The sequence below is a fragment of the Panthera onca genome, chromosome B1 (assembly GCF_046562875.1).
Source record: "Panthera onca isolate mPanOnc1 chromosome B1, mPanOnc1 haplotype 2, whole genome shotgun sequence".
Taxonomy (NCBI): Eukaryota; Metazoa; Chordata; class Mammalia; order Carnivora; family Felidae; genus Panthera; species Panthera onca.
Window position 1 is genome coordinate 65,368,067 of NC_138342.1, and position 27,940 is coordinate 65,396,006.

At 40.2% G+C, this 27,940-nt stretch overlaps 1 protein-coding gene across 1 annotated transcript; it reads left to right on the plus strand.

Moving 5' to 3' along the window:
• Nucleotides 1-6,751: 6,751 nt before the first annotated feature.
• Nucleotides 6,752-27,547, plus strand: FGF5 (fibroblast growth factor 5). Its single transcript, XM_060655964.3, has 3 exons — nt 6,752-7,545; nt 15,236-15,339; nt 26,725-27,547. Exons 1-3 carry the CDS (start codon nt 7,185-7,187, stop codon nt 27,070-27,072), a joined length of 813 nt encoding a protein of 270 aa, XP_060511947.1. The 5' UTR covers nt 6,752-7,184; the 3' UTR covers nt 27,073-27,547.
• Nucleotides 27,548-27,940: the final 393 nt, after the last annotated feature.

The window sequence follows — 27,940 nt, forward strand, 5'->3', positions numbered from 1 at the left end:
AATCCAGTAATTCTGCTTCTGCTTCTGCTTCCAAAGAAAAGGAAAACACTAATTTGGAAAGATATATGCACCCATATATTGATTGCAGTGTTATCTGCAACAGCCAACATATGGAAGCAACCTAAAAATGTCCACCGATTGATGAACAAAGAAAATGTGGTATATATACTCAGTGGAATATTACTCAGCTGTAAAAAAAAGCATGAAATTTAGCTATACACAACCATATGGATGGACCTGGAGAGTATTATGCTAAGTGAAAGACAAATACCACATGATTTCACCTATATACGGAATCTAAAAAACAAATGAATACGCAATGTACTTTTAAATGCTAACATTCTTATCTCTTTTGGGGAGAAATTTTCCTGATAAGGATCCTCATGTAGGATTCACATTATTGTGTATTTGGGGGATTACAAGGCAATGTATGCTGAAAAGAGGCTGCCTTTGAGGAATTTGTAATTAATTGGAGACCATACATACCCATAAGAAAAGTGAAACACAGCTAAGCATAACTGAATCACAATACATGTAGTTGTGACCTTCCTTATAGCACCAACTTCCACTGTGTGCCCCTCTGGCCTCCCAGCAGGAAATTGCCTCATCTACAACCAAGAAAAGTCTTGATCGCAATACCGTGTATGTTCCTCAACCCCTCACTTAAGGACTACACAGGAGCTTCAAAGATAGGGCAGATACTAGAGTGGTTTGCATAAAGTATATCTTTCTTTAAAAAAAAAAAATCTGTGAGTGGGGCGCCTGGATGGCTCAGTCAGTTAAGCGTCCAACTTTGGCTCAGGTCATGATCCTGAGGTTCGTGGGTCCGAGCCCCGCGTTGGGCTCTGTGGTGACAGCTCAGAGCCTGGAACCTGCTTTCTGTGTCTCCTTCTATCTCTGCCCGCCCCCCTCATGCTCTATCTCTCTGTTTCTCAAAAATAAATAAACATTAAGAAAAAAATTTTTTTTAAATCTCTAAGTATGTCATTTCTTTTCAGGAGCTAAAGATCCTATCACTGCTTTAATCTGGTATGGGCCAACAGCAAAGACACTTTTTCTCATGGACTTTATCAACATGACTTTTATATTATGCATACATAATCACAATATTCAAAATAAATTATATGTGTCAGGGCCTTCTGTTTCATTTTAAATCTCATTTGTATACATTTACATGGGTGCTGAGGGTACAATTTTAGCTGTTATATACTGTGATTATTGAATGCTTTTATACTGTGATTATCAAAAGTATCAAAAGAATGGTCCAGGATTTTTGAGTTAGCAGTCTTGCAATGTAGAGGGCAGTGGGGGGAGTGGGGAGAAGAAGAAACAAAAAGGGCTGTTCACAAATAATTCTCTTAAAGGTCACAGGAATGGGATACTTTCTTTGTGCTTTTTTTGTCATTGTGATGGTTTTGTTTTTTAATTTTAATTTTAATTTATTTATTATTTATTTGCTTTTTTTGTTTGTTTGTTTTAAACAGCTTTTGGTTTGGGACTTCTCAGAAAATCCCAGATTTTAGAAAAGTATGCAAAGAGTATTCTTCTAGAATATGATACCTAAACTTTTCTTGGAAAAAAACTAAAAATCAAAACATCCACTTGCTATTGCTGAAGATATTTTTACAACTCCGTGTACTTCTCAGTCAAAAAGTCTCATCTCCAATTTTGGTCCCCTTATCCCTTTAACACTCGGGGGGAAAAAGCATCTTATTATTGGAGAAAAAAACTTAGTCTGTGTGGACTGTTTTCAGACTTAGGCTGAGAAATCAGTTTTGATCAAATTACTTTCTGAACAAATGGCCTTTGACTGGGCTGGTGAATGGATAGACCATGCGCTCTGGGTTTCAGCAGCTTCTTATCTGTTTATCACTGGTACCAGGCTTGGTCTCACTTCTGTTCTCTTCCCTCCTGTCTCATTTGGCACAAGAAGGATGTCCTAGAAGAGGACACTGTGCTTCCTTTCTCTCGATCCCCCGCCCTCATTTTTCTTGAATGAGTGCCCATTTGCTTATGGCCTGTCTCTCTGGATACAAACCAAACATCCAGAATGTGAGGGTGATTCCAAGAGCAGGAATGCTGCTTCACCATTTCTTCTCTCATAGATGAGAAGTCTCTGATTCCCCACTCTTCTTACCACCAAACACACTTTGCATGGGGAAATAAGACTGAGGAATCGCGTCTCTCCAAATGTGCTCAGAATGGCCTCTGTAAACGATTAAATGCAGAATGTGCCAGGAACAAAACCTGTTACAAAGGGCAGAATGGGCCCTGTTTGGGGAAGGGATGGTGACATGATCTTTAAAAATATACATATTTTTTGTACTCTTGTGTAATAAGCACAAGGAACCACATGTTTCATCTTCTGTGGCTAGGGGAATTTTCCAACAGAAGAGGGGCAGTGATTTCCCTGCAATTGGATATTACATGCTAAGGGACCTGGGTCCCTGGAAGTGCTTTGGGATTCAGCGCAGGGATTTATCAGAAGCTAAAACCAAAAGAGTCACTAGGTTAGTTGGAGGGCACCTGAATTGAGCTTTATAGTTGAGCTTTTTTTTTTTTTTCTTTTTTTTTAGGAAAGGTAACTGATTTCACTGAGTCAATTCAGATCACAAAAGACCCACTTCTACTGGCAAAAGTTGCTTTGCTTTCTGACTCCACAAGAAATAGAAAAGACCAGCTGCCTGTGACCATTTCAAAACAACTGCCTCCTCAGAGGGAAGTAATAGATGCTGGAGACAGAGGAAGAGCTCTAATCTCAGGACCTGCAGAATTTCTGACCACACCATTGCCACCCTGTCTGTGTACTCTGTCTTTGTTTCCTTCCCACGCAGTGCCTTCCCACCCTTCTCAGCCTGCTCCCTGCTCCTTCACAGGCTATTTGTTATGTAGTTGCTGCCAACTTGGCTGGTGAGAAGCCAGGCCTGGAGGAAAGAGAGGGTCCTGGCATGAGCATAGACTGAAGGCCCCAACAGGGTCAACTCCTGACTCCTCCCACAATACCACTGTGCCTCCATTAAACATTGTATGGAACTAGAAGTCACTGCAGGGTCATCGGGGACCTGGTTAGCAAAAAGTGGTCCTGCTATCTATCTGGATACAGTCTCTCAGTGTGTGGAAGGGTGGCAGGAATGGAGAGGGAGGGCCACAGGGTGCTTTAGGGCCAGGTTCAAGCAGCTTACTCATGAAAACGTTCTGAAAACATCTGGGCTCTTGTGTCCTTGGATCAAAGAAAATCCATCTTTGCTTGCCAGTGTAACAAACCTCAGACGAGGCAAATCTCACAGAGTGTGGTACCTGTGGAACAGAGATTTGGTGCCACCGAGGCTCTCTGAACAAAAGCCTGTGGCAGGGTGGCATCCTGGTTCCCAGGTTGGAGAGCCTCGCAGGACCCGAGCTGGCACTGCCCAGGACTGCTCACCCTATCTCAGTATTTACCTCTTCTCCTTCCACTGTCTCAGCACCATACAGGTAGTAAGGACCAGGCACTGCCTTACCTCCCAGTGCTGGCCACTGGAAACTCTGGCCTCTGTTTACAACCAGAGGAAGGTTGTAAATAGTGAGCATGTCCCTGTGGTGAAGCTTGGGCATTGACTTTCTTGCCCTGATCTCTCTCTCTCCTTAGGCTTTTGGTTGTCAGCCTGAGGAGACAGGTTACGATTCCTGTCACTAGTGACTGGTTCATATCTAGAGCTGCAGAAGACGTAAGAGAAATTCACCATCTGGTTTCCCAGACACAACTAGGAAAGGCCTAGAAAGAAAGCTCAGGTGCTGGGGCTACAAGAGGTGGTCCTGAGGTGGCGGGGCCACCGACCATGAAGCTGAAGGATTTAAGAGCTGCAGAAAGTGACTTCCGGTTGATGGGGGCAGTGGCAGGTAACCCGGAAAGGGGTGGAGGACTTAGCTGACGCCGGCGCACTGGGAACCCGGCGCGTAAGTGGTGGGACCCACTAACCTGTGGATTCGTTTTTCGGTTCCACGTCGGGTGGCGATGAGTGGAAACTAGTCTTTGAGGACCGTTTGCTTTACCTCTGCAGGTAGCCAGCGGCATACACCTTCTCCTGGTCCTCGCGTTCGGGGCCTGGAGAATGGGGGAATTAAGGACAGCACCGTGTACTGGCTGTGGGCGCGCGTCTGCCAGCGCCCAGGAGACCTTGACCAGGCTCCGAGGCTAGTGCGTGGACCACAGGGATGTCTCCAGCCAAGGGGCTTTCGATGATCCCGGAAGTAACCAGAGAAAAAGTGACTCGCACTCTCTTTGAGTGGAGTTTGGAGGAGTATATAGCCCGGAGTAGTCGAGAAGGTGAAATGAGCATTTTTCCGACCGCACAGTTGCTGTGAGCAGACGCGCAGCGGGACCAACCGCGCGCGGGTCAGGCAAGGCGCGGGTCAGGGCCGGCGCAGCCCAGGAGCGCAGGGTGATGGTTCCTGCCTCTGCCAAGCTGTGGAGGAGGCGGCTTGCCGGTTTCGCGCCCCGATCACGTGCATTGTCAGTCTTCTTTCACTGTTCAGCTCCTGCAGGTGTTTTTTCTTTCTTTCTTTTTTTTTTTAATGACTCAAATACACGTTTAATCCTGTTTTATAGATTTTAAAAGTTCAGTGGCCTCCACCCTGCTTTCTTGCGAACGCCACGAGGATTCGGTTTTAAGCCCGCACTACTCCCCCATCTCCCCCCCCCCCCAAAAAAAGAACTACTTCTGCCCCAGTATCCAGGAGAGTTGAAAAGAACCGAGTCTGGCTGCCAAATTCAATCCCTGCCCACAAGAGTCGGTCACTTCTGTCGTAAACACTTGGCTCTTCCTAAAGTCTTCCCCCTCGGACCCCAGAGGAAGTCTAAGTGAAACTTGCCAGCCACCAGGTTTAGGTGGACTGAGGCTCAAGCAAGTGTCTTGGCTTTCCTGGGTCATCCCTAGACAAAAGTTTGATCTTCTACTGGAATCTTGCAGCTGAAGAGAGGGATGGATACAAGAACGGTTGTTTCCATGGGGGTGTAACTTGAGAAGCAGAAAGAAAAAGAAAGAAAGAAAGAAAGAAAGAAAGAAAGAAAGAAAGAAAGAAAAAGACAAGAGGCCAAATCTCAGTCTCCAGAAGCTCAGCCGAGTGGTTTTTGGCTCCCCAGGTTTGGGGAAGAGGCTTATAGCAGTGAGTCTGGGGCAGGAGATACTCCAGCTCTTTCAGCAGACTCCTAGGGAAGAGGAGGAGGAGAAACAAGCAACTGGATTTGTTTGGAAAATCTTCACCCCTTGAAGCATGGGATAGACTGTGTGACAGGAAAGGGACCTTACTGATGGCATCCAGTGCCACTATGGGCCTTTAATTGACAGCTTGTCACAGAACCAAGGGCATCACCTTGCAGAAGGCACAGTGCTCAGGTTAGCATCCCATAATCATTCACTCAGGAAAGAGACTACTTCAGTAAAGTACACCATTCTGAGGGACTCCACGTCTGTTCCCAATGTCTGCCTGCCCACACTAGTTAAAGCCGGAAGCATAGAGCTTGAGACTAGAACAGTGGAAAGAGAAAGGGCGTTCAGCCCCCAACAGCATCTTTCATAGTGTGTCAGTGGCATGTGTTCAAGTTATGCACACCCATTTGTGTGATATGACCTTTTTTCCCCACAGTGGCTTCACAGTATTGCACAGGTGACTTCCTGTGTCACAGCTGCCTTGATGTTAAGTATTCTAGTCATGGAATATTTCCAATCCTGAAAAATCTACACGCATTTTATAAGCTTTTCATTATCGAGATAGGAACCTTTAAATGGGTGTTCAATAATGGATAAGGCTGTATCTTCACATCAACCTTGGCTTATGTGAATTGACCTTCTAGGTCAAAATCACGGCCTTTTCATTAAAATGACCAATGAATAATGTATCAGAGTGTAGTTTAAAGCTCCAAATATGTTTTCGGACAGAAATATCCCAAGAATGCAAGTCAGGTATATTTCTCAGATAAATGACAGAAGGGGCATTGCATACATGGAAATTCTCGGTTCTCAGGTTTCCTGAAACCCAGAGCGCGCATCATTAATCATTCATTGGGGTGGATCCTTCAGTCAACCGCAGCTCTGAGTAAGCCGCAGTGAGTCCTTAGCTAATCCTTCCTGCCAAGGGGATCCTGGGGTGAGAGAGGACAACTGGACAGTCAGCCACATGTGCTGGTGCCCAGACCTGTCCCTCTTGCCCTGCTGTGAGCGCGGGTGTGCATGTGCGCTCACCCTCTCGGACACAGACCGAAAACTTCCCATACGGAAAAACAAATTCGGCATAATGTTTAGCGTGACCCAGAGTTTCCAATAGAAAAGCAACTCGAATTGTGGCCTAATGGCTCAGGGCGGCTCTCTCAGTACCGAATAAGCCCGTTAAATACATTAGAGGCAACAACTGCCTTCTCCTCCAGCCGCGCCACCCCAAAGGCTTCCCAAGTTGGACTGCGAATCTTGGTTTGGTTCCCCACCGCAAGCACTTCGAAGCGCTGGGATTCTCACGACCGGACTTTGTTCCGGAGGGATTCCCGGGGCCAGGATTGTGCTAGCGGGGTCTGCGGGGCAACGGGAAGGGAACCTGGAAATCGGGTCTTGGGTAGGCGAGAGTGCGTTCCGGGGACGCAGGCGTGCAGCAGAGGTGGGAGAGTCCAGGAACTCACTTCCACGTTTAAACCACCCCCCCCCCCCATTTCGGCTGCTGCCCCCTGGAAGACTCCCATACTCGCACGGAGGTGAATTCCGCGCGGTTGGCTCCAGTGGGAGGGTGGCCGTGCGGCGCGTGAGAACTGCTGGGGTGCGTGGCCCCGGTCTGCGCGTGCCCAGCGTCGGGGTACAGCTCCTCTCAGCCCGGCTTCTCCTCCCACTCACTCTCTCCCATCTCCTCCCTCCTCCACACCCCCCGCCCCCGGGACCGCGAAGCTCCCTCCCCGCACCGGCCAGAGAGTACACAAAGCGGCGGGTGAGGGGAAGCTTCGCAGGCGTGCACCAAGCAGTGAGATCACTGGCGTTATAAATATCCCAGTTCCTGCGCCGAGATCCATTCGAGTGGCCTCTCTCTCTCTCCCTCCCTCTCTTCCCCGAGGCTATGTCCACCCGGTGCGGCGAGGGGGGCAGCGCCAGAGGCACGCAGCCGCTCGGGGGCTACGGAGCCCAGAACCAACCCTACAAGATGCACTTAGAACCCCCGCGGCTGGAAGAATGAGCTTGTCCTTCCTCCTCCTCCTCTTCCTCAGCCACCTAATTCTCAGCGCCTGGGCTCACGGGGAGAAGCACCTCGCCCCCAAAGGGCAACCCGGACCCGCAGCCACCGGTCGGAACCCGGCGGGCGCCAGCAGCAGTAGGAGCAGCAGGGGCACGACGTCTTCCTCTTCTTCCTCCGTCTCCTCCTCCCCCTCGGCTTCTCTGGGCAACCAAGGAAGCGGCTTGGAGCAGAGCAGTTTCCAGTGGAGCCCCTCGGGGCGCCGGACCGGCAGCCTCTACTGCAGAGTGGGCATCGGTTTCCATCTGCAGATCTACCCGGATGGCAAAGTCAATGGCTCCCATGAAGCCAATATGTTAAGTAAGTTGCTCGCCCTCCTGGCAAAGCGCGTCCTAAGCGGGCGATGGGGGGATTCGGGAGGGACAGAGGCTATTCCCTGGCCCACAGGCGCACCTTCCGGAGCCCTGGCTCCTGGGACTCAGCTGTCCCTCGGAACGGCGGGGCGGGTTGGGTGGAGGTGCATCTACATGGCGCGCACACGCGCACCCCTCTTGTGGGTATGAGGAATGGCGATTCCTGAGGTGTAGGCTACCAGAGGCTGGCGCACAAGACAGGTACCTTGTTTCCAGTTTGCCCGGGTCCCAAAGAGAAGCCTCCAGCCGGTGCCTGGAGAAGAAAACAAAAATCTTTTGCTCCTTTAGTTTCTGTTTACCTTCTGCTTCTGTTCACTAGGCTAACATTTTTCATGAGGCATCAAAGTGCATCCCCTTTCCTTGCCTATAACTGAACAGTTATTTTTTAAAAGAAGAATCAGATCTCACATGCCGGTCCCCCCAACTGCCACCATAAAACCCAAAGTAAGGTACATGATACATCCATGTATCCGTCTATGTCTCTTGTATATGCATATTTGTACATTATATACATATAGAATATAGGAGAGATCAGACATCCCCTGGTTGGAAGAAGACAGCGATCTGGAAAACTGGACACGTTTAGAGTGGGATACGTGATAGACATTCGAATTATTAATTCCAGAGTTGGGTTTAGCAACGTTTAAGTATGTTGAGACCATGACAACACCTTGTTAGGAAGCGGCCAGCCTTTGGTCCCCAAGGACGATTAAGGAAAAGTTCTTTATTTTGGAAGAAGGTCAGAGGAGGTTCAATTCCGTACAGGTGTACATCGTGTTAAGCTTTTTTTTTTTTTTTTTTTAAGCTAAGTTTTACATTCTCTTTCTGAGTTTTCTCTTTAGCTGTCTTTCCCCCCCTCTTCCTATTGCCTCTTTCCTTCCACGCCATCTGTGTTTCCAGACCTTCGCTGGCTGCCCCGCCTCTGATTCCTCTCACCGCCTCTAGGTAGCCAAGGGGAGAGATGATTTGGGGGTGTGTGCGAGACCGGGGCGATCTCTTTGAGGCTTTTCCTCGGTAGGGCCAGATCGCTCATCCAGCAGGGGTTAATCCAACAGATAGACACAGCCGGGGCCTGCGAGATAATCAGGAAGAGCGGGAACGGGGCCAGGAGATCGCGCTGCGTACGGTCACCTGGCTCCGTGTGGCCGCCTGGTAGCTCCCAGGTGTACTTAGCTTGCTTCCTTTCAAACCCACAGCCCTACGGGCCATTCAGTGGGCTTCTTACTACCCGAGCTGCAGAGGAGCGCGGGAGCCCCAGCAGGGCAGGCAATCCGGGAGCCGCTTGCCAAGCAGGGCTGGAGGTGTCGCGTCCATGGGGTACCCCGCTGGCAAGCCTCCTCCGGAGGGGACAGGAGGCGGGATGTGGAAGACCTGGCGGTTCGCGCCCGCCCCTGCCCCACACCTGTCTTTTGAGCTATGCTGCTCCAGCTGGCGGTGTTACACGTGGTAGGTGTTACACGTGGTAGCCCCCTGAACCGGAGAGGGGGCTCCTCCAAGTGTGCCCCAGCGAGTCCCGGGGCCTCCCACGCGCCCCGTGGAGGAGGCTGTTTCTACGTTTCAAGGTTCATTTCACTTTTATGAAACAACTCAACCGTCTTTGGAGATAAAGGGCAAGGTCTGTTAGGGTGAAGGGGAATTTTCCAAGATTTCAGGGGCAGGGAGAGTCACGTTAATTTCAGAATTTCCCTTTGTCTCTCTCATTTCCCCCGCACCCAACTCTTGAGTCCATCAGACACCAGAGCTCATTCCCCACTTCTAGTAATCTTTCCACCTCTCTTTTTCAGGAAACCTTTTTCTGTTCTGCTCTTGTAGTTTACCCAGGAAATTAGCACCAGCAGTAGATAACTTCTGTGTTCCCAAGGGAAGACACAAAGTTAGCATGCTCCACGCTGCAGGTTGGGATTGAGGCGAATAAAAGAATGTGCCTTTGGTGGGTTTTGGTGTAGTAGGGATCTCTGAAAACCGGATTCATTCCCAAGATATTTCTCTCTTCTCTTGGAAAAGACAAAGATTCTGCACCTTAGGCCTTGCCAGAGGGGAAGTTCTAGAAAAGCAGAGAAAAGAAATTGAGAACACACCAGCAAAGAATATATTCAGCTAAAGAAGGCACTGACCAATATCTTTTCTTTCCAAGGTACAATTTATTTTAAAATCCACTTTGAAAGATACTTAAAAAGAACAGGGATGTTTACAAAACAGTGCCTAAATAAAACTTCCTTAGTTTAATACTTTTCCTAATTCATTCCAGTTTAGAATAGGCTTTCAGGGTTTAGTCTGTATCTTTCATATGGTTTGCCATCATTCTTCACTCATTCTTCATTCATTCATTCATTCATGCACCCATAATAGGCTACTTAATTCATCAAGCTTGATATTTTGACTGCTTTTGGGAGTTGGAGGATTTTTTAAAATTTGTTTTTGCCTTCCATAGCTGTTTCACACAGAGAAGACCATAACTTAAGTGTTTAAATCACAGCGATTTTCTGCTTTGTGATGTCTGGAGTGTCCAACACTACTAACTATGATTTTTCTACCACTGGTGGATGAGGAATTTATGAAATATGTCATGTGTAGTGTGGGAGCACGTAATTTGGAAATTTCAAATGAGTCTCTGCCCTCAATATCTGTGAAAGAGAATCAGAAGCCTGCTAATTGTTGGCTGGTCATCTACTTCTTTGAAAGCAGCACTTGACAGTTTCCTGACACATACATAAACTAAAGCATTGGTCATGGACTGTTGGTTAGAGTACACAAGGAAACAATTGTGTAAGTCTCACAAGAGACACTGAGAGCTGGACCAAAAAGGACCATAGAGGTACCTCATCATCTCATTTTACTGTCTGTGAGTTGGCAATGATAGAGAACTTACAGTTTTTTTTTCTTTTTTTTTGTCACAGCATGCTACTTCAGAAAGAGTCAAAACTTTGCCATCAAACTGCAGTCTAAATGGTTCTTTTAAACTCAGTAATTTTCTGTAATGTTTGTCAGGACAGATACATATATCTGTACATATACATATGTTTTACAACTATCATTTGATGTTAAAATTTCGGCAAACTATGAATGTTTTCTAGTTTCACCATCAGAAGTACACTCAGGCCATAAAGTTTGAAACACAGTTTATTTGGTTAAGGCATACCACTTAATATGTCCTTATCTTCTCTTATACAGTAGTTAGCCCAAGTTTTGGACACAGAAAAAAATAATCAAGCTCATAACATTCTTATTATGAAGAAATACTAGGGAAGAACGAAGAAAAATGGACAAGACAAGACAGATGATAAAATCCAATTATTGAATAGAAACAAAGGGTTTGCTTTAATTCATGAGCTTTCAACTTTAGTTTCAATGCTTCTGTTGACTTATGGTGGGCCATTGAAGAATAGGCAGTTAAGTAATTCTCAATTCAGGGAGCAAAAGTTGAAGGTTATGGCTGCACAAAGCCAAAGTTCACACAAAATAGGAAAATTACAATCATATATTCTGACTAAACTGAATCCTCAATTTTACTAATTTTTAAACATTGAAGTTCACTATCAATTTTAGTGTCCTATAGAATCAACCTTTCTATAGTCCCCCAGAATCTGTATCTACTGAATAGAAAAACTCAAATGGAAATTTTCTATTGCTGATTTAATCATCAAGGTCTGCTACACTGGGCATTTTAAGACTCAGATTTGATAATGATACCCAGACATCTGTGTCTTTGTGAACACAAGTAGAGAAACTTCCATTTTAAATGATTTTTCTTTGAGGATTTTCAAATGGGCTTCTGAATATGGGATATCTATGTCATTCTAGTATGTTATTTACTAAGAAATGAGAAAAGTGAGAAATCTGCGTAATTTTATCAACCATCATTAATAGAGTCCTGTTGTATTAAAAACTCTGGAGGGGACTAAGGTAAAAATGTAGACATATATTTTCTTCTTGAAATAAATTTACTTTGTAATATATGTCCATGCTTGCAAGTAAGTGGATTAAACAATGTGTGTATAAATTCTTGTCTCCTTCAATCTAGATGTCAACCCCCAAATTACACCAAGAGAAAAATGGTTCCTTCTGTTCAGCACTGCTTTTTTTTTTTTTTTTTTGATCCTCTTACATGTGAACTCCCTAGGAAAGATAACACATGTCTCTAGCACCTTAATGTGAAATAATTATACTGATCCTCTCTCCTTGCCCCACTTCCTAAGTAGGAGAGGACCAGAATTGCAGGAAAGTAAAACCTGTGTCCGTACGAATGCTCATATGTGTCTGTATGTATGTGCAGGTGTCCTGAGAAAGGAAAGAGAGGTAGTGACAAGGTCAAAGAAAACAATGCAATTTAGCAAACATGTATTGGCTATCTATGGTCTGTGAGATACACTTAGCCTTCCAGAATTTTGCTTTAGGGATACCATCCTGGTATCCATAATGTGAATTGTAAATTCCGATAAAATTTATTGTTATTGAATCCTAGTAAAAGTCAGGAAATTACTGAAATTGAGAAAAATTTAGTTTTAGAGAAATGTTTTCTGGGATTTCTATATGTGTGATTTAATGCATATGGGTTTAAAATATTTAGGACTCTTTAGTGAGTTACTGAGATTTGGCATAGTAAAATCAATAATTGTGTGATCTCTTGGAGGTGGGGTCAGGAAGCTGAATTGTAGGGCTTGTAGAATCTGCTCCAACATTCTAGTAAAAAAGACATTGTGAAATTACTGTTGAAATTACTTTGGAAATTATGATCTTAATAGCATTCCCAATATTACATCATAATTATGTTAAGATTTAGAAGATCATCCCAAAGTTGCCTTATGTGTTATTTTATCTGATCTCATCTTTTATCTTTCCTGCATTCTTTATAATTTTAAATAGAATAATATATGTGAAGGTATATTTTTAGGCTTTCAATTAAATATAACTTTAAAAAAATTATAAAATCCATTCATTCTCAGACAAATATCATTTTTATAGTAGAACTTGCAAGAAAAGAAACCATGTAGTATATAATAAAATAAGAACATTTTACATATATTATCTTATCTCTCCCATCTAATTTATCACAATGGAAAGTTTACACAACATATACACACAGAATGTACAGTGTGTTAGGAAACAAGTTAAATGACTCAAAATAGTTTTTTCTAAAAATAGAATATGTTATGGTCAGAAGTTGTAGCTCACATAGACAAAGCATTATTGCTACCATTAAACAAGTATTTCTAGAGCCTTTGTCTTGATCTTTCAAATATTAACGTATAAATATATGTATCCAATAAGAATTTTATCTTTTATGCTATGGTGTATTTTGTCACTAACACGCAGGTTTGCATTTACAAAGTCAAATACTTTTCTGTAGAATGGAATAAAAACGTTCTAACAATGTAGAACCATGAGTAAATTGGGGGAAAACATACAACCGACTCTCCTTTTCCACCAATCCCATATTGTCTCTTTTGTTTCTATTGTTCCACACTTAGACAACTTATCAGGTTTCCATTTCTTGCTTTTTAACACATGTTTACACAGCATTCACAACCATAACCCCCATCTTCCAAATATCTAAAATCATCAATGCTGCTTTTAATATCATTCTGTAATTGTATATATATAACTTTGTATCATGTTCTATTTATGCTTTATTAATTATATTATTACAGTATATTGCATTGTACATTGTATCTAACTTTACAAAGCATTATGTGTGCTTTGTCACTATTTGATAAAATGGCAATGCTTCAAAATCTTTGGGTGCGCATCACAAATAATTTATATGGCAACATCTATTGAAAAGAACATTTTGAAAACATTTTGAAGAAAATTTATGAGATGACAGTTTCTTTCGGAATTTCTTCCTAAAAGCAAAACTAGTTCCTTCCTAATAGTTTTTGTTTTGTTTTGTTTTTAAGAAACATCTACTAATAAAAGTGGTAGTGGCAGTTTTCTTGAGATGTGCTTTATTTACTCTGGACTAAATACTCTTCTAACAGAAACAATAGTTCTTCTGCTACCCTTTTCCCCCATGAACTTTCTAATCAAGTGCTTTTAAGAAGTCAAGTTGAATAAATAAATAAGCAGCAGTATTTGCTATATTTATAAGGATAAGCTCACATTGTGCAAAAAAGTACCCAATGAATATATTCATATATATGTATTTATATATCTTATATATATGGTTACTCTCAATACTACCTTTTTAATAAATGAAATAATTTTATATGTACTTCCAATACTGCAGGGGAGGTTGCTATTTTAAGGAAATCTCGTGAATTTATCTGTTCAGCAGAATACTGCTAAGATATCCTAATTAGTATATATGTTCAGAATATAATAGATTGAAAGATTGAGATTTTCTTCCCTTCTCCTTTCCATCCTTTTTTCTTTCCTTCCTTTCTTCCTAGGACAGGTCTCTTTTTAGCTATAGTGAACTATATTATTTTGTCCCCCCCCCCCAATTTTTTGCAATTTGATTAGGCAATTAACAAAAAGCACTACCATTTTCTCATGTTCATATAACATTATGTATGAGTTTACGATAAATAGGCAGGAATTCCAGTTATATACAGACTATAAATTTCATCTTCTTAAAATACTCTATAAACTGTGGTATGTGATTCTCTTGACATAGTGGATGTGGACTTTCTTTCTTTTTTTAAAAAAATTTTTTTAACGTTTATTTATTTTTTTTGAGACAGAGAGAGACAGAGCATGAATGGGGGAGGGTCAGAGAGAGAGGGAGACACAGAATCCAAAACAGGCTCCGAGCTGTTGGCACAGAGCCTGACGCAGGGCTCGAACTCACGGACCGCGAGATCATGACCTGAGCCGGAGTCGGACGCTCAACTGACTGAGCCACCCAGGCGCCCCTGGACTTTCAAATTATTATAGGAGACAGAGGGATGTTGACTTGATAATGCTAACTATGAAATACTAAATATAAACAATAATGTAATAAAATACCTTATTAATTTTTTTTGCCAGAAAAGCCATTTAAAATACAAGATGTCTCAAACCATAATGCATTAAACACTCATTGAGCCAATAATCCCAAATTATTTATAATGCTTTCAACAACTTTTTATGTGTAGTCTTTAAATGAACTACTCACTGAATGATTGAATATGGTATATATTGATTTGTACTTATATAGTTATTACAATTTGAGAAGAGAGATTTAGTTCATGTAAGTATTATTTGTCTCTGGCTTTCAAGTTTCTATTAGTATTGGGTCCAAACTTTATGAGCTTCAATATTAAAAGCATTATATTATCTCTGATAGAAAACAATGGATGGGAATTCTTTTGAAAAACATTTAAAGAAATTTCCGATTCCTTTACAACTTGAGAAGATTATTTCTATTGTTAAACATTGTTTACTAAAAATGACTTATTATTTGTAAGGGAAAAAAGAATTATTAATGAACCAGGACTAAATTTTTGAATATTAAAATTTGTTATTTTAAATGAACACTTGAGTGCTAGGCTTTTCTTTTTTAACATAAGGAATGTTATGGAAAATAAGGATGTTAAATACTAGGTTTTTTTTTAATCAAAACTATAAAGAATGAAAAGAATCTGTGTAGAAATTTAATTCTTCACAATGGTATATAGAGGAGTCTGTGTTTTATTTTGGGATTTCTGTCATCCTAGGTATTTTGGAAATATTTGCTGTGTCTCAGGGGATTGTAGGAATACGAGGAGTTTTCAGCAACAAATTTTTAGCGATGTCAAAAAAAGGAAAACTCCATGCAAGTGTAAGTAGAACCACTTTATGTTTGTTCAAGGTGTTACGGAGATTTCACATTTGTAGAATGGAATGAAGTGATTTTCCACATTGGTAGAGGGACAATTTGCTCAGAGGACTTCATGTGTGTGTGTGTGTGTTTTAATTATATGTACATTTAACCAAGGTGATTGTACATGTTGTTGCAAGTAACCATTTTTATATTTTATTTACTGGAAAAGATAATATACAGTCCACAAAAATTTTTAAGGATGAATGTATTTGAAAATAGCACTCTCAAATTGATTGCCATTTTTCATTTATTGAAATTGGCCCAACTGAGGAGAAATATCATGGAAATAATATAGAACATTTAAAATGTACCTGTTTATGGTGGCTGTGTGTGCATTTTTAGTAGATTAGGTTCTTATTCAATTTTACAAGCTATTCATGATGTCATAAATTAGGTCAAAGTAATATAACCTATTTTCACATCAGTAAGTATGGAGAGAAACCAATAATGAGATTTTTGTTTCTTGGAGAAATTTAATTTATCCATTTGAGGAACTCTCATTTTGTATTTTTGTTGCATTAAATGGAATACTTCTCAAAATTATGAAGACTAATTTTGTACTCAAAAATTTCTACAAGCCACATATATGTGTTGTAACTGATTTACAAATTAAAGATTTCTATGTTTTTTTTCCAAAAATGCTGATTACTTGGGAAGCATCAAAACTTTTTGAAGATAACAAATATGTTTAACTTAGTTTTTCTACTCACAGGTTTGGTTTACTTGTATTAGGTCCATATGCACAGCACCTAAAGGTGACTTATGCTCTTTCTGTAGTTTTGTCCTATTAGGTCATTTGTACAAAGTAGTTATTATTTAGCGTTAGTCCTCCGCTTCTTATTTTCTTTAATTCCTACTGAACGGATTGGAGAAATATCACTTTTCTAGTGTTTGAAGTATGTAGGAACTTTTAGCTAGGAGTGTAATCCATTGAAACTTACTATTTATGATTTTTTACCTATAGAACTTTAAAAAATTCAGTGAGAATTTCACTTGGTTCAATTTGTAAGAATTTCAGTTTTCTTTTTTTTAGCATCTCAAGGTGATTTTTTAATACCTCTTGGAGGGGATAGCAGAATTCAAGCTATTTGTTTAGTTATTTGTGGATTAAATGAGATAATACATTTAAAGCTTTTAAAACAGTATTTGGTGCACTGTAAGTGCTCAAGAAATACTATCTGTTATATGGTAAACTAAATATAATAGATTCTAAAACTCAGTTGGTTGAGATAAATGGAAAACCTTTGCTAATCTCTTTAATCACCCATTGCAAGAATTATAAAAAGGTTTACCTACTTCATTTTCTGAGGTGGTTATTGTATTCTAGCAAGCTCTACTATAGTTTTCATCAAGTAATCACTCTTTGATTATTTATCTTAAGAGGCAAACTTCTGCATCACTGTGGAAAAGTAGGACATGCCATTTTATTAAAAAAAACTGATTTTAAAAAATCCACATGCAGAATAGAAAACAATGACCAAACACATCTGAACACAATCCTTTCCCCCAGTCTACTTTAAGATTGTAAAAAATTGAAACACTTTTGGAATCTAAGCATCATAATAAAGTGTGGTGCATGTAAAGAAACTTTCTCTTATTGCTTTGTTTTGGGTAAGCACCTTAATTTTTTAATTGTTCTGACTTATGCCCTAGTACATGCGAAAAACAGACCAAACTTGGGCCAGCTTCAGGGTAATTGCCACAGAACTCTAAGCATCACAAATGGATGCCAATTAGAAAGGTCACACTGAGAGGTGAGGATACATGATTCCTCTGTCAAATGCAAGAAACAAATTTCCAGAAATTTGACCCAAATGTCTAAGGCTGGCTGGCTGAAATAATGCAGATAATGCAAAAACAGCATCTGTTATTCTTTCTCATCTTGGCAGGCTAAAGTTATTTCATGGAATAATGACTTTTAAACAGTACAAAGCAAGTCTTGCTCTTGTCACTCACTGAAGCTCTTTGATATTAAAGTCATTCTAATGACTTTGAGCTGAATTGTAGATAAAAAAATTAAGCCCTATGATTATGTGGATTCTTCTTAAACCTATTGTCCAAGCCCACTTTCTCTTATCTGAGCTTTTATTAGCACTTTTTCTCTAGATGGAAACCTAATTAAATTATAACGTGATTTATTTTTAAGGAAGTTGAATATGGAAATAGTATTAATCCTAGCAATTATCAGTTTTATGCCCAGATGGTTTCTTCCTGTTTTCTTCTAGTTAAACACATTGAAAAATTACTCTTGTAACTTTAGATATAATCATTTGATTTAGTCTTGATTTTCACAAAATTGCATGGTCACTAAAAACGCCTTTATAAAACCTTTATATTTTTAGAATTAAATGTATAATTTGAGTTGCTTTAAATTAGTAACTGTGCAGAGGCATTTAAAGCCTACCTTTATAATCATTTTTCTATATATATGTGTATATTTACATCATATTGTACATCTTAAACTTACACAGTGTTACATGTCAATTATACCTCAATAAAACTGGAAAAAATTTTAAGTTAATAGAGTACTTTTAAGGTTTTATATATAAAATAAATATGAACCAAAAATATGAAGCATTCATATAATTCTGGGGGAAGTAATTTCCATACTGTATTAAGAAATATTCATGGATAATTGTAGATTCTCAGCTTAGTTTTTATAGTAACAATTAGAATATTAAAAATTAGTTGCTGGGCACAGACAACGCATTTGCATAGTTCTTTAAAAGTTCTTTCACTCACATCATCTCATTACATGATTAGGTGAGGAAAGAGTCTTAGAGATGTTAAATAATTTCGTTAACACAGTTAACAAGTGATTGAACCAGAACCATCCTTTTAACATCCTGTTTCTCTGCAAATGCTATAATGCTTTGTAGGTAAAATTTAGTTGAGAGAAGATACTAAATTTTGTTTGGAACCAATTACATTGTTTTCACCTATTATTTTATAGGAATTAACAATCGCACAGTTTAGTAATATTTTCATACTACATGTCAAAGAATAAATATTGTGGCACATCCTTACAATATTTTGCTCGTGCGTCGCCTCCCCATCTCATGCAAGCTCTGTTCGGACTCTTTTTTTCCCATCTATTTCTGGGTCTTTAGTTTCTGTGTCTGCCACAGAACCTATCACAGAGTTTTGCACACATTGGTGGTTCAATGTGATGATGCGCCACATAGGAAACGCCTCTCAAAATGAACTTTCAAAGCAGAAGAGAGCTATATTTTGCTCACTGAAAAATTTCATTTATAAAATGCTTCATTATCAGCAGACGCAAAGATGGCAAACCAAAGTATGAGCCCAGAATGGGTACACTTAGGCAATATTTGTACTGATTTTTTTTGTGTGTGCTAAGTTTGTTAATTCAGCGTGCATGGCTTCCTGACTCATTCAACCTACACATGTCGCAATCTATATGCAGCTCTCCTTAAAATCTTTACTAGTTATACTTCAAATACACAGTGCAGCCAGATTCCTACCATGCAGGTTTTTTCAGCATTCTTTACAAGGGTGAAGATGTATGGTCTTCTCCTTCTTCAAGATGTGTTGGGAATCTTTGAGAGTGGGAGTAGGTGACTGCTTCCCAAAGAGCCATGAGGGTGAGTCAGAGCCTTCACTGAGACCTCCACTGTCCTTTTGAACTCATTCCAGGCTGAGGTACCTTGTGGAAATGAGCACCCTTCTCTTTCTGTCTCTGTCTCTGACTGCTCGTCTGTTCCTGTTCCCTCCTCACTCTGTTCCTGCTCTCTCCTCAGGTTTGTTATCTCTATGGAAATCCCCATAGAGCACCTTTCTGGATTTATATGAGGTGGGTGCGGATGTAGGAGTGAGAGACCTTAAGTGTGGTGCTTACAAGCATAGTTAGATTGTGTCATTCTAGTTAAATTAAAACTAGTCATTTTACTTAATCTTTCGCTTCTGTGGTTTTATGAATTGTAAGAGGACAAAGACTAAAATCATGATCTATTGTGATAGTTGAGCAGTTTAAATGAGATAATACATATAAAATACTTAGAATAGTGCCTGGGAAGTATTCAGCATTTAATTTAGAAAAGATCTTCCTTAATTTGCTCTCAGGCAGCTGTTTGATGATCCTGTCTCCTCTCTTAGAAGACGACTTTCTGATTTGGGGGTCAGGCAGCTGTGACCCTTCAGATATTTAGACCAGCCCCAAATCCTGTTTATCACTGACCTTTTTTTTTCCCTTAAGGTCCACTTTTAGGCACTTTTTGTGCCTACAAGAGCCCCTTATCTCCAGAGTTTCCTTTTTTGCAAGAAACCTAATTTGAAAGCAAAATTCCCAGGCTCAAGGTCTTAAAGAGGCAAGGATTTCTTAATGATCATAATCTCATAACACTTTTAGACCCCTGTTGCATCTTGTTCTTTTCCTAAAGAAAATGTAAATCTTGGAAAAGATGGTTGTAATGTATTTTTTTTTTTTGCCTTTTCATAAAGCACGAATGATAGCACATTACCTATTGGGGAAGAAACATTTTAGCTTATTTTAAAGATCCAGAGAGAAGCATGTGGTAGAATTATTTTTGTTTCTCAGGGTTTTAGGGGATCATGTTTGGAAGGAAAGCTAATTGCAGAGTTTACGAAACAGGCATGGAATGTGTGCTTGATCAGCCCTAAGCAAGGACTAGAACGTCTTCCTTTCCTGGTTTCGGAGGGTGCCAGCTGGCTTGCCCGGGATGGGAGTCTGGACTGGACTTCCTGCGCTGGGGGCAGTGTGAGCAGGAGTCAGCAGCCTCGAGAGCTGGGCATGTTTACTGAAAGGGGAAATGGACGCTTGAGCAATAGTTACCATCATTATCATACAAAAATAACCTATTAAGCACTCCACTCTCCCAGTCAAGACCATGAGCTCTTTAAAGGCATTTGAATAGAAACTTCTCTTGCCCTCTAAAGGCTTTCAATTTACGTAGTAAAACTGAATGTCCAGTTATTCAGTCTCAAAACTGGGGTCAGGGTGCTGCCTTTACGGTAAATGCCGGTTTTCCCGTAATTTCACACTATGTTGATCGAGCTAGGGAGCCTTTTTTGTTGCGAAACTCTGGGTGCCATGAATTAACTTGCAGCTTCATTTCAGCCTACAGCGAGAGAGGGTGTTCTATTTCTCCAATGGTTGGGGGAGTGGCTTTGTTTTTTATCAGCATTTTTGTCAGTATCGGCAACTTCAAGACAAGTAGGACTATACAGAAACCTAGGAGATGTCCTTGGGTCTGTATAGCGTGAAAGAGCTGGAATCTAAGAACCAGAAGATGGGAGATTTAAGTCACAGGTGCTGACCCTGGCATTTGGTAAACATGGGGCTTTAGATGAATCTTTGTCTTTATTTCTCTGACTGGAGAATTAGACAATAGCATCCTACTAGTCATGAGATTATTGTGAAGGTGAACTAATAGATGCAAAACCCCTGGTGCATACAGTAGCCCTCAATAGCCCCTCTTTTTGAGCTGTTAAAAGCATCAGAGGGAAAACTCTTACTTCACCTGCATCAAATCACACGGGGTGCTGGTTAATGATGCAATTCCAGGGTCTCACCTTAGATTCACTAAAGACATAACCTCTGGAGATAGGGCCTGGGGAATTTGCATTTTGAACTGGCTCCCCAACTAATTTTAAGTCAGTTCATAAAGTTTGGAGGGGAACAAATCCTGTAGTTGTGATTCTTCATTACATTACTTCAGGCTGGTTTATTGTGAAATCCAACTTGTGTATTCCCGCAGTCACTCAGGATGAAGAACTGAGATATATAATGGAAAGATGTCCAGTGCCAAGCAGGAAATAGGCCATGCCCTGGAGATAGCATAGTATGGTTGCAACTGACCTATACAAAGCCTATGTAGTAAAGAGTAAAAGGCAGCCCTTTGGGTGCATGTTGCCCGGTACTGGGCTGTTCCACTTGGAAGCGATGGGAGCAGGGGCTGCCTTTCAGCCTTTAATCACCACCAAAGGTGCGTTCCTTCGTTCAGGGAGCTTTAAGCACAACCACACAAAACAGCCTCGGCTAAGGGCACCTGGCCGGGCAGCCCCGTAGGTGGGAGTAGGGACAGGAACCAAGAAGCACTAAAAGGAGGTAGGGAGCCAGAAGCAGGGATTCATGCAGTCAGGAAACTTTGCTTACAGTACAATTTGGCTTATAATTGTTTTTATTGCAGTCTATAATAATATTTTAATTATTTAATAATATTGCAGCCCACAATGACATTTTAATTATTTGTATTTGGTTAATTGTTTTCTTCATAAGGTTTTTCAAAAGAGGGAGGCAAATCAAAGAAAACGAAGTGAAATAAAGAAGTAAACTTGATTAGTACTCCCACAAGCTCCAAGGATTATACTCACGTTGGTGCAAATTCACTCCTCTCTCCATACCTCTTTCATATGTTACGTATTTACTTGTGTTGTTGCACGTAGTGAGAATTGGTACTTCTTTGCATAGACTCAACTCATTCACTGCAGGATCCTCACTCATCATACAACACGATATGTACTAAGGAACAAAACTATGTTGAGAGGTTTCAGAAAGCTTTTTGAAAAATATTGTTTCAGAAAGAATTTTTTGTTTGGCTTACTTGACGCTCAGATTTCAACAACGCAGAATTAGTCTTTTTTAAAATATCCCGGTTAACCAAAATTTTACCTTCTTTGAACTGAATTTGACCTTTCTTCTAAACATCCGTTGTGTGTTCTCACCGTGTGAAGAGGTGAGTAGAAACAAGGCACGGCACCCTTCTAATCCAAAATTCATGTTTTCCTTAACTGCACTCTTTCCCTTACTCTGAGTTATTAGGCTATCCAAGCAAAAATAGTTAAATTTGTTTAAGGTTTATTTGTTTTGTCCATTAGGACTATATTAAATTACATAAGAATTAGCTGGCTTGAACATTTCATTTTAATTTTGCAGTTTTGATTTGTTGAATGTAACTTGTTTTTACACTTGCAAGATCAAGGAGAAATTAAGGAGAGGGGTGACTGAGTGTTGGGTAAGCATCAGACTCTTGATTTCAGCTCAGGTCATGATCTCAGGGTCATGGGATCAAGCCCCACCTCAGGCTCTCAGCACAGAGCCTGCTTGGGATTCTCTCTCTCTCCCTCTCTCTCCCCCTCCCCTGCTCACGCTTGCACATGTGTGTTTGCATGTGTGCATGTTCTCTCTCAAATAAATAAACATCAAAAAAATTAAGGAGCAAAACATATAATGTAGCTCAACAAGGAACATGGACAGGACCATGTCTGTATTGTTTCTCATCATAAAAGTGGCAACTAGCACAGTGCCTGGCCTGTGATACATAGTCAAAAAGATCTGTGGAATAGACTGGTAAAAAATGAATTTGAAACCAAGATACTGGTTCTTTATGTTCCGTGTTGTGGCTGATGGTTCTAGCACGACGAGGCAACAGGGATCCCGCTTTCAATAGCTTCTTTGAAATTTCATTCACCTCTCTATCTCACACCTCAACTATAGAAAAAGTCTTTATGTCAATGTCACTCTTTCTAGGGAAACAATGTAGTTCTATTGTTTTAAAAGTATATAGTTTGCCAGGAGCACATGGGTGGCTCAGTCAGTTAAGCGACCGACTTCTGTTCAGGTCATGATATCATGGCTTGTGGGTTCAAGCCCCTCATCTGACTCTGTGCTGATAGCTCAGCACCTGGAGTCTTCTTTGGATTCTGTGTCTCCCTCTCTCTCTCTGCCCTTCCCCCATGCACCCTCTGTCTCTCTCTCTCTCCCCCTCTCTCTCTCTCTCTCAAAAATAAATAAACATTAAAAAATTTTTTAAAGTATGTATTTTGCCAAAGGACTTCTGATAATTCAAAGGGGATTTAAAAAGTTAAAAGTAGCCTGGAAGATTTATTATACAAAACTGTGTAATGGTAAACATCTATATATTCAAACACCTGTAGCTAAGAACTATATTGCTTAGTGACTCTTTGCTATAAAACTGGTTCACGCATGATATTAGAAGCTGAAATTCATTGTTTAGGGTCACCGTCTTGTCTGAATGAACAAGGCCAGGAATAGTGGCAGGAACAGTCAATCCCCTCAAGAAGAAACCAGATCTCTTGGTGAAAAAAATTTGCTGAAATCTTTGTTTCAAATGGTGCTGTTCCATCACAGCTGGAAGAATTTTTCAGACAAAACATTAATTTAGAAGTCAATTAAGAAATCCAAAACAGTCTGACCGCCTTTACTCCTATTCTAATGGGGGATTTTGGAAAGGCTGTGGGGCTGCACGTGGTGTGTGGGTCCTTAGGTTCTGAACATCTCTGCCCTGGGTGACAGTTAAGTAGCTCTTGAAAATCTAGAGCCCAAATAGCCTTCCTTTGTGTTAAGAAAGAACTTATGGACATGAATATTAAGGAGGAAAAGAAAATGGTTTTAGATGAAATAATTTTAGCAGGTGGAGTCGGTGAGCTTTCACTCATCTGAAGATTCTAAGATGGAATTGCTATAGGTTTAATTCACCGTGGTGTGTGTGTGTGTGTGTGTGTGTGTGTGTGTGTGCCAGTAAAGAAAAGGTTAAATAATGCAGTACACTTTAAAAAACCTGTCAAAATTGGATAAAGTGGTCACTGCTATTTCTATTTCAGAAAATAGACTTTTGCAAAATAGGACTAGAAGTCAGGTTTGGGTATAATGTATTGTATGTCTTTAAAAATGTTTTTCAAATACATGTGAAGAAAAAAATGAGGCAGGGTAAATATACCTGCTACTCTGTTTGATTAACCCCCCTATACCTTTCTAAAATGCTTATCCTTTTATGTAGCAGAAAACATTACAAATGGCTATGGCATTTATTTTAAATAAAACTTTGGGATTATCTAATGAAATGAGAAAGCATTTAAGTCTTTTTAAGAGCTAAGTAACTGTAATAAAATCTACATTTGACTTGTGAGAAAGTCTTTTTAATAAAAAGAAAAATAGGACAGTGATGTCAGCATAGCTCCCTTGGCCTAGACATAGGCTGGTAGGGTATGACAAGATGACAGGAATACCATAAGCGATAGTTCTTTAAAACATCTGTTTCCAGAAGCTAGAGATCAAATCCAGGGAATCACCAGTAGACTTGTGGAGATTCTAGATATATAGCTTCATAGTTCTCAAATAAAGAGCTTTATTGATTGAACTCTACTTGAATGTAAGGAACTTGGGTTAACCGTCGTATGTAACATAAATGCTCTGCTGGAAGTGCTCTGAAATCGGTTGTCTTCCAATATTGTCTCTACTTTGCACAAGTCAAAATATTCATATGACCGTCAACAGTAGATCTAGGTAGATTCCCTTCCACTGTTCTGACTTTCAGATAACAGCGTTGTGATCTGTATTGCAGAGGAAAGCTTGGCATTATTAGAAGAAGTAAGAAAAAAATAACTTTTAATTCTAGTATAGTATCTCTTGGTCTGATATGGAAAGTGTATCATATATATATATATTTAGTGTTTTTCTATATAGACATCAGTGTATTTGGTATTTGCAAGCCGAGGAATTCTATACAGTGGTGCTCCCTGAAATTGTGAAACCCAATGATCTAGGACAGGAATTCTTATCCTTTGAGAGTTATGGCCTCTTTTGGGTTTGATGAAAGCTACCAATATTTTTCCTAGAAAAATATTCTGGTATTCACAATAACCCTGTGGATAAGACTTGTGGATAAGGAGCCTGACACTAAGACATTGATTGGCAGAATTGGTATCTGATCACAGATCTGTCTGCACGCTTATGCTCTACACCCCCAGACCATCTTCTTTTAATTCCTTAACAGAATCTTCTGTTAAAACTTAACTTTTTAACTAGAAATTTCAAAGTAATTTAAAGACAGTAACAGAATTGAAATATATTAAGAGTTCCTATTTTTTAAATATACATTGATATTATTTCACTATGTACACAGTAAGCAGAAGTCATCAGCATTCCAACCAGAGCAAACTAAGCATTTTCAGAGCTTTTACTGGCCTACTTTGTCAGCCTTATCTCTTGTTCCTTCTACCATGAATCCTACATGGAAGTCATACTAAATTACTTACTACCTATAGTAAGTGTCATGTTGACCTGTGAACACACTGTTCCTGCTCCCTGAGAATCATTTCTCATGTCACCTTGCTAATATCTTGTACTTGAAGACTCAGCTCAGATGTCACCTTTTCTAGGAAAACTTCCTTGCCCTCTGCCAGCCGCCTCCATCCTCTTAGATTCCCTTCCGCTATGCTGTCATTGTTCCCTCTGCATATCGCTGTCCTCATTCCCTGTATCAAGCTGTGCCATGACGGATGTCTACTTGTCTGCTTTTGCCACTATTCTGGGAACATTTCAAGGGCAGACATTGTGTGTGTGTGTGTGTGTGTGTGTGTGTGTGTGTGTGTGTGTCTATGTCTGTGTCTGTGGAGGGGAAGAGAGAGAAAGAGAGAGAGAGAGAGAGAGAGAGAGAGAGATCTGGATGAAGTATTGCTAGTGACTCCAAAAGTAATTTTTTCTTCTTGGCATCAAATATTCTCTCCTGTATCACTGTGTGAAGATATATTTTTTCCTAAAGAATTCTAACACATGCAATATTAATAGGGCCATATGCTACCCCTCTCTCAGCACCATGAATCACACTGATAACATTGAAAAATGTATTCTTATTTCAAAGGAATAATATGACCCCATTTCTCGAAACATGCATTCATGTTTTATCAGGCAATTGTTCCTTAGTAATTCAGCTCTATTTATTTTCTTGATGGCTTAAGAGGGGAAAAATATTAAAATATTAGAAGTTATTTTTTTACTGAAAATCTCAAAGTAATTTAAAAACCATAACAGAATTTCAACATATTAAGGGTTCCTGTTATCATTTTTAGATACATTGATGTTATTTCACTAAGTACACAGTAAACAGAAATCAACATTACAAAGATGAATAAAGTAGGAAGATAGAAATGAAAATAGTAATGTAAAGCAACTTTTTAAAAGAAGCCAATATGTCTTCGGGCACCTGGGTGGCTCAGTCAGTTAAGCATTTGTCTGAGTCTTGATTTCAGCTCAGGTCATGATCTCACAGTTTCCTGAGTTCAAGCCCCATGTTGGGCTCTGCGCTGACAGTGCTGAGCCTGCTTGAGATTCTCCCTCTTTCTCCGCCCCTCCTCCACTCACATTCTCTCTGTCTCTCTCAAACTAAATAAAAAAAAAAAAAACTTAAAAAAAAAAGAGGCCAATATGTCTTTACAAGAGAGAATGGAGGAGGAAGCTTTCCGTCAGTGGAAATTTTGGTTTTCCTTTACAGTATAAGACCTCATTTTATTACATGCTGAAAATATTACTATTTACAAGTTTTTCTTCTTTCCCCCCACCAGGCCAAATTTACAGATGACTGCAAGTTCAGGGAGCGATTCCAAGAAAACAGCTATAATACCTATGCCTCAGCAATACACAGAACTGAGCCAGCAGGCAGGGAATGGTATGTGGCCCTCAACAAGAGAGGGAAAGCTAAGCGAGGCTGCAGCCCGCGGGTTAAACCCCAGCACATCTCTACCCACTTTCTGCCAAGATTCAAGCAGCTGGAGCAGCCAGAACTTTCTTTCACGGTCACTGTTCCTGAGAAGAAAAAGCCACCCAGTCCTGTCAAGCCAAAGGTTCCCCTTTCTGCACCTCGGAAAAGTCCCAACACCGTGAAGTACAGACTCAAATTTCGCTTTGGATAATATTCCTCTTGGCCTTGTGAGAAACCATGCCTTCGCCTCAGGAGTTTCCATGGGTGTCTTTATGGCTCTGAAGAAAAACGTTCGGATACACCTGCAGCTACACTCCACCGTAGTGAAGTCCAGTCACTTGTTTCAGCGCGACTGAAACAAAACTGTTTTCTGATAGGAACTGAACTGGAATTCTTTGTCCAACATAGGGAGCACACTGCTTCAGTCAGGACGACATAAAGCCTTTTGCTTTATGCTTCGTGCATACTCTGTATTTTGAGAAAGTTAAACAGCGTGGACTATGTATTTTTCTGACTTTTACAGAACAACCTGAAAGAACATACATGATACATTTTTATTTTTGGTTTCCAAAGAATATTTTGATGCAGATAAAATATTTTATTAACTTTTGTTTTTTGTTTTTTGTTGTTTTTTTTAAAAAAAGTACCTCTGCATTGAGCATATTTTCTTACTTTTATTTTAATTAATATGACATAACCATTTGAATGCAGTTTATGAATATAAATGTGTTTATAGCCCATTTGTAACATGTGGATTTTTTCATTTTTCTTATTCATCGCACTTTCATTTTTTATTTTTATTTTTTACCATACCTCAGATAATGTAAGTTTAGTCCATCATCTTACAATGCTTAAATTCTCTTCAACAGCACCAAAAGCTCAGCTTAGATTTGTGTGTGTGTGTGTGTGTGTGTGTGTGTGTGTGTGTGTGTGTGTTTGCGTGTAAATTCATGACAGTATGTGGAATCCTACCCCTTTGGTGGCTGGGCTATAATGGCTTAGGAGTAAGGAGAGAATTAAGGATTTTTTTTGATAGTATTATACACTGGAGGTAAGGAAAAGGATTTGAGGCACAACTA

Coding starts and splice junctions, on each gene's coding strand:
- FGF5 (XM_060655964.3), top strand. CDS start 7,185: ATGAGCTTGTCCTTCCTCCTCCTCCTCTTCCTCAGCCACCTAATTCTC. Junction 7,546..15,235: donor CCATGAAGCCAATATGTTAA/GTAAGTTGCTCG, acceptor CTGTCATCCTAG/GTATTTTGGAAATATTTGCT. Junction 15,340..26,724: donor AAGGAAAACTCCATGCAAGT/GTAAGTAGAACC, acceptor TCCCCCCACCAG/GCCAAATTTACAGATGACTG.